The sequence below is a fragment of the Limulus polyphemus genome, unplaced genomic scaffold (genome assembly GCF_000517525.1).
Source record: "Limulus polyphemus unplaced genomic scaffold, Limulus_polyphemus-2.1.2 Scaffold11247, whole genome shotgun sequence".
Lineage (NCBI taxonomy): Eukaryota > Metazoa > Arthropoda > Merostomata > Xiphosura > Limulidae > Limulus > Limulus polyphemus.
The window spans coordinates 1-11,210 of record NW_013676857.1 but is presented as its reverse complement, the minus strand read 5'-3'; the positions used below and the strand labels follow the sequence as shown (position 1 = coordinate 11,210).

General features: G+C 34.1%; 1 protein-coding gene across 1 annotated transcript in view; it reads right to left on the bottom strand.

Annotated features, from left to right (window-relative positions):
• Nucleotides 1-10,699, bottom strand: part of LOC106476690 (synaptogenesis protein syg-2-like) — a gene marked incomplete at both ends in the record, with an annotated part of 12,434 nt that extends 1,735 nt beyond the window's left edge. Inside the window, 9 exons of the mRNA XM_013937325.1 lie at nucleotides 2,107-2,415; nucleotides 3,657-3,935; nucleotides 5,077-5,382; nucleotides 6,305-6,548; nucleotides 6,884-6,942; nucleotides 8,689-8,842; nucleotides 9,050-9,186; nucleotides 10,033-10,120; nucleotides 10,455-10,699. Of these exons, the coding sequence (XP_013792779.1) occupies nucleotides 2,107-2,415; nucleotides 3,657-3,935; nucleotides 5,077-5,382; nucleotides 6,305-6,548; nucleotides 6,884-6,942; nucleotides 8,689-8,842; nucleotides 9,050-9,186; nucleotides 10,033-10,120; nucleotides 10,455-10,699 (1,821 nt within the window). The remainder of the gene's footprint in view (nucleotides 1-2,106; nucleotides 2,416-3,656; nucleotides 3,936-5,076; nucleotides 5,383-6,304; nucleotides 6,549-6,883; nucleotides 6,943-8,688; nucleotides 8,843-9,049; nucleotides 9,187-10,032; nucleotides 10,121-10,454) is intronic.
• Nucleotides 10,700-11,210: the final 511 nt, after the last annotated feature.

Genomic DNA, 11,210 nt, shown 5'->3' with positions numbered 1-11,210 from the left:
GGATGATGTGGTGTCACACACATAACGCCATGCCTGATTTGGTCTCAGGAACTTTCTCCTTGAGAGGGTTTTATCTAGCAGAAAAATTCCCGAAATTTAGGAGCTAATGATGCCTATGTTAGCGATTAAATTCAACTAAAATGTAAACGGGCAATCAAAAGAGGAAGTATTATAAGAGTAAAAGTGGAATTGGACTCGTTTAACTCCAGACATTCGGAGAAATCAAGCATGTCCGACCGACACTTAGCTTTTATATATATGTATAAACCTATTTGTAATTGCATGAAGTAAATTAAGACTAGAATTAACAAAAATATTATGACTTTTCTTTAGCTTGGCTGTAACAAGAAGAAACTTAACAGATTAAAGTATACAATACTCTTATATTATATCGTTACGTCAGAAGCTAAAATGGTCAATAAGACGAAAGGTAAATGACAAAACTACATGTAAGTTAATCTAAAGCGTGAATTTCGATTTACAGTTTTGCGGGGTATGTACTATGTGGTTATCATCACTTTACAACAGTTATTTTACACTTGAAGAGGTGGTAAAAATTAAAGTGATCAATTTTCTATATACATATATTTTTATTACCAGATTAGGTAATACAATACTTTTAGTAATATAATATACACTAAAACTTTGAAGTTTATTTTAGGAAACCAGAAACTTTCCTTCGTAAAATTAAATAATAATCATCATAGATCGTTTGTTATTATTGATTAGTAGCTTATACAATCACGTAATTATAAATTAGTTAATAATACTTAAATTATAGGATATAAATCATACACGAGAAAAAGAAAGCTTCTGTATCCACCTAACTAATAACAAACCCAGTGTACCTAGCATAGAAATTATAAAAACCTGGATTTTCCTTTTAACCAGTTGTAACATTTTCGGCTACTGCCTTCAGTCAAGTCCTGAAGTTTGAAGTTTTTATTAAAAAAGAAGAAGAAAAGCCCCCCAGTGGCATAGCAATATGTCTGCGGACTTACAACGCTAGAAACCGGGTTTCGATACCCGTGGTGGGCAGAGCACAGATAGCTCTTGTGTAGCTTTGTGCATAACAGACACTCATGAACAATCAGATATCCAAGCTTATATCATTAACGTAAGTAGTGCTCATGAACAATCAGATATCCAAGTTTATATCATTATGCTGCTAAACCATTCCGGATAATAAATAGGATAGCTTTTAATTTAACTTCAAATACATGTGTGTCATTTCTAACCCATCCATTGGTAAATATTTTAGTGGTAACAACTAAGACTTTATCACTATGTGTCTTATTATAAAGTATTGAATACTTTTTCACGTCATTTCGTTTTTCAACGAGGAAAATTCGATGTTCTTAATTTAGATGACATTTCCAACTTATTCAATAGTTTTAATTATTGACCTTTTCCTTGCGTAACCTACTTAGGTCACCCGGACTCACCAGTCACTCTGAAAGTCTGTAATTTCACCCATAACTCTGCCTTTCTGCAGTGGGATCCTGGATTCGATGGAGGATTCCCTCAATCGTACAGAATCCGTTACAAGGGAACTGACTACAAGATGTATCAGTACGTAGATCCCAAACCTTCTAATACCACTATGTACACTGTTTCTGGATTGGTTGTTGATACTGAATACACTTTCAGTGTACAAGCGTACAACGAGTTAGGTGTCAGTGAATTTACAGCTGATATTGTGAAAGTCAAGATTCCCAGTAAGTTTATTTAACATGTAAGTAAAGTATACATGTGCATTAACAGTTTGCTTCATTAATGCAGATAATTCATAATTAACCACGAGAACAAACATATAAACAACACTATTTCAGAAACTAATCAATGTTTTACAAACAAGGGTCAATTATTGTATAGCGGTTAGATATCAATCGTAATCATGTTTAGTAGCTTATACGATCACTTAAATCTAATTAGTAGTTACTGACTAATTATGAACTTCACTACTTACGTTAATGATATAAGCTTGGATATCTGATTGTTCATGAGCACTACTTACGTTAATGATATAAAATTGGATTGTTCATGAGCACCACTTACGTTAATGATATAAACTTGGATATCTGATTGTTCATGAGCACTACTTACGTTTAGATTCCAGGATAATCTTCGTATTATCGAATCCTAGCTCATTTTTGGCCACACATTCATACTCCCCGTAGTCATGGTTTTTGACACGTTTCACGTACAGAACACTCTCCCACGTAGTTAAGTCAAGCACTGATGTTTCAGTATAATATTTGTCAGGTCTGACATTATCACTAACAGTGGCGCCCTCGCGTGACCATGTAAAAGTGATGTTTGGCGCACCCTTGGCTCGACATGTAATCTTGGCGATTTCATCTTTTTCACTGGCAGCTTTTAATAGAGGTGGTGACTGATCAATGATGGGTTTGTCTAAATATGACAAACAAAAACGCGTAATATTATGCATTTCTAGTAAACTTTGTCAAAAACATATAATGAAATAAGTTAGTTTTTCTTCTCCTCTGTTAACAAATATTCTAGGCGATATTTATTCTGTTTGGCTTCATAAAATACACATTTCTTTGAATAATTGAAACATATGAACTCGGAAAAAATCTCTAAAACTGCACTCTTCTTGCTACCAAAAACTAGTTAGGTAGCATCTCACTTAGTTTTAACCTTCAAGTTTGTACACTGTTTACTACAGTTGTGGTCAACATGTTGCATCATATTTGGTAACAGTACGTTTTTTGCCTGTAACATCACTCAATGTAAAAAAAATAACCAAAAACAATTCAAATCACCAATTTTTTATGTATACACCGAGGGCCTCAGCAGTAATTAGTAGGATTCAATTCATTATTTATAGTATTTCTTGTCATTATTTATGTAACTGGTATTTTATTAGAAACCCTGTAACCAAGAAAGTCATGGGTTCACAAAGAAAAGATAGTACACAAATATTTATAAAACCTAGTGATTGGGCCCGGCATGGCCAGGTGGTTAGGGCGCTCGACTAGCAATCTGTGAGTTCGAATCCCCCGTCACACCAAACATGCTCGCCCTTTCAGCCGCATGGGCGTTAAAAAGTGGCGGTCAATCCCACTATTAGTTGGTAAAAGAGTAGCCCAAGAGTTGGCGGTGGGTGGTGATGACTAGCTGCCTTCCTTCTAGTCTTACACTACTAAATTAGGGACGACTAGCGCAGATAGTCCTCGTGTAGTTTTGCGCGAAATTCATAACAAACCAAACCTAGTGGTTTCATATGGACACGTCGGTTGAAAATTTTTGGTTAAACCAGCCAGATTGTTGGCTTAGAATATTACATTTGCACAATTTTATGGCAACAGTTATCTAGAAATCGTAGTGTAAATTCAGAGGCGGATTTCATGTTAATCAACAATTTTCAGTCGGTATCAAATATCTCTCTTCTTCAACGATATCAACTTTCTTTAGATGAATAATCATTTCAAACATTTTAAAACCTTTATTATTTAGATCAGCAAGTAATCTTGGTTGATCATATAATATTATGTCTTAATCTTGGTTGATCATATAATATTACGTCTTAAAGCCAAAATGTTTTATAACAGTTTTACAACAAGAATAAAATATAATTTGAACTTCAGTACCTAAGATGCAGAAAATTAAAAAAATATGCCATTACGTACGTTTCACCACCAGGTAGGCTTTTTTCAGGTTCTTCTCTCCAATACCATTATCTGCTATGCATTCAAAAACTCCTGAATCTTCCCAAGACACGTCGTAAATCGTCAAAAGCGAACGGCCATCTTCGAAAGATTGTTTAGTTCGATTCATTTCGTAGTGATTCCGACGCCACGAGATAATGTTATCAGTTACTGGGTTGGCATCGACCACACATTCTATGTCAACACTGGCACCACGATCGACCAATGTTATTTCACTTAACTTGGTTATGAAAGATGGATCTGAAAAATCACGGTAGAAATGTATACTGAAAGTAATATTCATTTAGTTAGTAAATGAACAAGATATTAACATATTGTTAACTAGCTTGGTACGTGTGTGTTTATTTGTATACGTATGCAACACGAAAATATGTCAACTCTATAAGGTAACACAACTCGAAGCATGACGAACTGAGAGCTTTACTTCTGATCAGTGCTAGGTTTTATCAGTCCAACTAAGTCGACTGTGACTAGCTGGAGCTTCTTCGTGTAAATTTATGTGTGGAAAGTGACTTGATGTAATATTTTACACACTAGAACACACATTTGTGCCCCTTTATTCCGAATGAGTTTGAAGATATTCAACCTTCCAGTTACCTTAACGACGTAGGTTTTCTTCACATATTCATGGGTTGGATATATGATATCACATTCCATTTTAATTTATCTACATTTATTGGTTGTATAATATTTTATATGTGAAGAAGCCAGTTCATTTCTCAATATCGACCCCCCGGTGGATCGGTTGTAAGTCTGATGGTCTATACTGTTAAAGTTTGGGTTTCGATATCCGTGATGGACAGAGCACAGATAACCCATGGTGTAGCTTTGTGCTTGACTAACACAGTCTCCATATTAGTTAATTAAATAGGAATGCTATTCTAAATCTATAATACTTTTACACCTTGTACACTCATATGATAGAGTGACACTGGAAATGAATAAATCTATAAAACATAAACAAGCCGACTCTAGTTTACATACAGACAAATAGTTATTTACTTAGAACTAAAATTTTGGATATAGAAAAACTTTTCCTCCGCTAAAAACAAAAACAATTAACTAAAAAAAACAAAACTACAAAATAAGAGGAAGTTTTCTCAAATGCAAAAAAAAACAACAACAAAAAAAATGCATTTCTTTCTCTCAACTAACTTAAGTTTTTTTCACTACTCAGATTCAACACATGGTAAATCTCTGAAATAGCGGCTCCAGATGACAGTGAAGACTAATTTGTCAACTGGTTATTATGACGTCAGATCAATTACCATGAAGTGTCACACAGAAAGATGACGGTTTAATTAGTATACATTATATAAACGTGTTCCTTATTGACAAATCAAAAGTTATAGTTTAAAATCTTTCATTGTGAAATACTTACATTGCACGTTCAGGACGATAATTATTTCTGATGCTCCTTCTTCATTGGTAGCCTCGCACTTATATTTACCACCATCAGTTCTTACTGCGTTGGTGACTTTCAGAATTGGACCATTGGAGGAAACACCAACATTTTTAAAGTAGTTTAACTTTCTGTCCTCTTGAATATTGATTACAGGATTTCCTACTTTTGCCCATCTGTAGGTGATGATATTAGGGTTCCCCCTGGCAGTCAAGTTAATAAACGTAGACTTTCCTTCTACAATATCGTAGATTTCCATAGGGCTTTTGTAAAACTCTGGCTTATCTAACAATGTAAATGAGATGTTACATTGTTGCAGTGATGGCGATAAAGCTATAGTCTGTTAAGACATTTTTGATTAACAAGAGTGCTGTTTTTTTATTAATTTAACATTGTATTGTTAAAGTTAACAATTCCTACTATTAAACGGTAGTAACGTGGTTTACAGATAAACAATCGCTAAAAATTTACATTTTGTTGAGTACGGTTTTTTCTTATAATATGTAAAATTGCTTCTAGTTAAGAATTACGTCATAAGTTATATACAAGATATATATTATATTATGAATAACTTTATATATATATATCAAAAGTATCGAACGTGTTTCTGTCGAGTTCAATAAATTATTGCTGTTACAACTGCATCTTTTTTAAGATTTTAAACGAAATTTATATTTCCATCTTAAGAGGTAAATATAAGCATTATTTGTTATAACTTGAAACCAAGTACGGGTAAATTTGAATGTTAGATAATATTTAATGGAAAAAAATGAAGAATACATCAGTAGAAACTGTAACACACACACACACACAAAATAAATACTCATTAAAACTTATTGATCCAATACAAAATCTCTAATAGTTTGTCTTTATTTGACAGTAATCGTAGTGAACGAAATGAATAAAAACAGGAAGTAGCTTTATTTTCGAGTTTCGCTGACTCCATGAGAGCTTCTGCTTCCTTGAAGGAGAAACTCAAGCTGTCAGTGAATTACGTTTGAAATACATGAGAGCTTCTGCTTCCTTGAAGAAGAAACTCAAGCTGTTAGTGAATTACGTTTGAAATACATGAGAGCTTCTGCTTCCTTGAAGGAGAAACTCAAGCTTACAGAGAATTATGTTTGATATACTTAGTCGTCTGTCATTGTTACTATGTGGAAAGTTATTTTTCCGTACACAAAATGTACTTAGAAAATGTATTACTTACGTGATATATTTAATGTAACAGTATAATGTACACTAATCTCCATCGCTTCATTCATAGCTTGACACGTGTATTTGGACCCATTATCATCTGATGTCACGTTTAATTGTAGTATATTCCTCGACGACTTTCCGCCATGAGTTGCATTTAAAACGCTACCTGGTGTTCCTTGAAGGAGAAAGCCATCGTGCCACCAGGTGATAACGGAAACCGGATTACTACTGGCTGATTCACAAACAAGAGACACCTGAAGACAAGTCAGTTTATTTCACACTTCATAGACTAATAACAAAAAGAAAACTTTGAACACAAGAGGAAAATCACCAATCTTAAGAGACTGGAAAACAAATGAAGTAAAGAAACTAACGGTAAAGCACCGGATAAACAAATGAAGTAAAGAAACTAACGGTAAAGCACCGGATAAACAAATGAAGTAAAGAAACTAACGGTAAAGCACCGGAGAAATGCAATATACAACCTGAATTATTGGGGAAAAAATAATAAAAACGATGAAAAGAGAAAAAAGTGAAACCTTCAGTTTTCTATTCATTATTAACGAAAGGATTAAACTAAATAACTTACCTTACCACCAGCTCTCAGCTTTTCTGGTTTCAACTTTATGGTTACCCTAGATGGTGGAACTGGAAAATATGTTGTTTCTACTATTATTATCAAAAAACGTTTGTTAATATAATTCTCAGAAAAATTACGAGACGGCAGAGATTCCCCATGTCCTAGCTATGACAAAGGAAAACTACTGAGATTCCCCATGTCCTAGCTATGACAAAGGAAAAACTACTGAGATTCTCCATGTCCTAGCTATGACAAAGGAAAAACTACTGAGATTCCCCATGTCCTAGCTATGACAAAGGAAAAACTACTACAACATTTAATACTTTCATTAGTGTCTGAGATGATATTTCACCTTATTAACAAACTTTTTCTGATCAAAATACGTTTGTTGTTCTGAAGGAATACTTCTGGACATTGCCTTGAACAGTGTATAGTTGCAGATAAAGTCATACGACTGTCAATTGACATTCGTTTACATAAAAATGAACTCAAAGGTATCAGTAATTTTACTTCGTCAAAGCTAACATACAGGGAAACTCAATTATCCCTTGTTGTTTACAGCAACATATGTGATTTATACTTATTTCTAAAATGAAACAATATTTTAATGTTTGATTAACCTAATGATCTGAGGTGTTTTAAATTGCAATGAAAATACATCAATTTATACATGGCATCTTTTACCTGAATGTCACCTTATGCCATACATGTACTACACGGTCGGTTCAGAGACCTTAAGGTTAAACCACAGCAATTTCTAATTTAGATCTGCTGATCAGATGGAAGTCGATAGTACCCGCTGCCTGCACGGTACTCTTACCGAATACAATAATTGATTAACTATCTCGGTTTCCCACTGTTAAAAGTGTGGAGCAAATTTAGTGGAATCTCACAGCTAGAAGATTGGATATTACTGGGCCACTCCCGGTCTAAAAATATATTGCGCTTCATGTGTTACTAAAGGTCAGGTTACTTAAAACTGCTTTTGCTAAAAGACCAGCAAATGGACACAATACAATACTTGTACGTGTTCATGACTTGCTGCAAAACTAAAGTAAGAGAAAGAAAGTCCATTATTGTTGATCCTACTTAGCCACTTGTTAACGTGATATTTTGTTTATGCAAACTTATTATGCAGCGAAGTTAACTAAGTTTCTATAAAAAAAATCAATTTTAACATGTTAACATGATCCAATAGATTTTCAATGAGTGAGATTTAGTTAATTGATTATATGCACGAGGCTTTTCTTCTGAGCGAATAATACAATTTGATGATTAAGGAGAATGATTTAAGCATGTAACCTGTGAATAAAACATTCTATAACGAACGTATTCTTCATCATGTATATGACCTGTGGCTTTCCCTATGCATGAAAGTTTAGGTAACATAAAATGGTACTTATATATATCTAAGCTCGCAGAAAGTTTCAATTTTTAACATTGCTTTTTCAACCATTTTTGCAAAAATGTTCAACTTCTGAAAATAACCTTTTTCATGTTGAAAAACGTATTATACTTAGAATATGTAGAAGTATAGAAAACACGATTTAAAATAAATTATACTTGTTTTTTAACAGTGAACTTCATTGTTCTGATTTTATTATTGGCCAAGAAGTTCAAGAATTAATTAAATTAACCGACAAATAAATATATAATTTAAATATGGATTATGGTTTACAACCTTACACGAAAATAAGTAGACTATTAATTCTTTAATAAACATTTAAACCTTTTCGTAAAAGTTGTCAGAAGAAATTCAGTGAGGTCATAGAGAACTGCACTAGTAACGTGATAATAACGCAAAAACAACTTACAGTGAACATTCAAATTCATTTTAGAAATTAGGGGTTTGACTGAAGCAGAGTTGCTAGCCTCACAACGGTATTGTACGCCGTTGTCGCTTTCTCTGATCACTATGGAAACTTCACTGTTGACGACATTGCCGTTGGTAGTAGTGACTGAGTTGACCTGATTTAAATATGCAAAAAAAGGCCACGGTTTGAATTATCAATATAGAAAGCAAAATAACAAAAGTGTTACTGAAGTATTTAACAAAGTCGTGCACGACATTTGAACAACATGCTTGATTAACTGATCATAGCTCTTTGTTTTAAAAATGGATCTTTTTCTGAAAGACCCATTTTACGGACAAGGAAACGAAACCAACAAATTCACCTCTTCATCTCCTCTAAACCATTTCAAAGCAGGAAGAGGGTTTCCGCCATTGGAAACGCACGTTATCCGCTGCATCTCTCCGGCTCGTATCGGTTTCTCCTCAGAATAGCCAAGGATGTTTGGGGGTTCAGGGGGATCTGATGGGAGTCAGAAAAAAAGAATCAACTCGGGATATCGTTTTTATGTTTATTATGCCGTTACATTGAGATTCGAGCAAGTCTTAATTGTGGTAAAGAAGAAATCGAGGGGAACATTATTGTGTCTTAGCTAAATACGTCGGCAAAAAAAGGTGTACCATGAAAAACAAAACACACAATTCAACCGCCTTTTATTACTCATTTATCAAAGATCATTAAACGCTTGTTCAGTTCTAGAATCGCGAGGTATATCTTTATACATATAATTAATCATAGCCGCGTATAAACTTTTAGCTTAATTTTTATTTTTTTTATTTGTTTGTTTGTTGAATTTCGCGCAAAACTACCTAAGGGCTATCTGTGCTAGCCCTCCTAAATTTAAAAGTGATAGACTAGAGAGAAGGCAGCTAGTCAACACAGCCAACTCTTGGGCTACTCACAACCAACAAATAGTGGGATGGACCGTCATCTTATAATGCCTCCTCAGCTGAAAGGACGAGCATGTTCGGTTGTGGGATTGGAACCTGTAATTCAAAAATTGCGAGTCGAGTGCCCTAACCACCAGACAATCCCAGTCAATTTACCTTATCTTCAATAAAATTTTGGTGGTTACGGCTCTCGACTGGGAGCCTGAGGGTCGCGAGTTCGAATCCCCGTCGCTGAGCATGCTCGCCCTTTATGGTTGTCATCTTTGTCGGCCACCCGGGGGTAAATATTCTTGGCTTACAAAATTACTGGCAGACCCCCAGATTAGTTACTGAGAAGAAGATGATAATGATGACTGCAATGCAACATTATTTATATATATATGAGCTATTGTTAATACAGTTGATCAGGGTAACTTACACAGGATACTTAGAACGTATGATTCCACAATAGTTTCTCCTAGATCTTTGTTTGCAGCGAAGCACTGAAAAATCTTCGACAATCTCTCCTGGAATAACAAATTACTATAAATGTATGGATAAAACAACCAGTCAAACAGAGACTTAGGGCAATGAAAACATAAAATCAAGATTATCGTAAGTGACTCAATAAAGTCTTCATGGAGTTATCTTAAGCCGATTAAAGCTCTGTTTTACCAAGGAAGTTAGAACTCAATTTAAATATGTACATATGGATAAAAATTAAGTTGAAATAAAAAAAACGGCCATTAAAGCCTGTTTTATCCTCAATAAACTGAGAAGTGAATACAAGACACTTGTAACAGAACGTTTGATGCATTATTGCTGTTTTCAAACAAGAAACAGAATGCTATGGTACATTACCTGGGATTGAATGATGACAGTAATATTAGAGTTAGATATCCACCCACCCTCAGGATCAGCTGTAATAGTATTTGCCCCCTCCACGTGCTGTCCATCTACTAGCCAGTTAATATCGGCGGCTGGGTTACTGCGACTTGTTGCACAAGTAATAGTGACTGTTTCTCCTGGTTTCGCCTCTTTCGGTCCTGAAACCACAACTTCAGCTGGTGCAACTGTGATAAAATATCTCATATGAATATTGAATTCTAGGTATATGTATATATTGAAGGAAATTAATCAAAATATAAGTGAATGGTTTGTTTAAGATAGACGGATGGTTTAAGATAACACATAAAGATGAACTTTGTATTATTATACTTTTTAAGACAGTCTTAAAATTTCTTACTTTAGTTAACGATTAATCTCATAAATTATTGATACAAAACACGCAGATAAAACTCCTAATGATCGAATTATTTTTATATTCATGATATATTTAATGAAATCATAAATTGTTTGAAACGTTAATTTATGGATACGTAAAATATTAAACGTTGCTTTAAGATACATTTAAGTTTTCCAGAAATTGTATGTACACGTAATGACGAAAAACTGTAATATTTAATATTGCTATGTCTCCGTTCGTCAGTTAATTTTCCGTAAATTCGTTCTTACGAAACTTTAGCGACACAAGTCCTTTCTTAAATAAAACTGGTTTGTTCTCTCTGAATACAACTTTGCGATACACTTAATTTCAACAGTCGCCCTATAACAAAC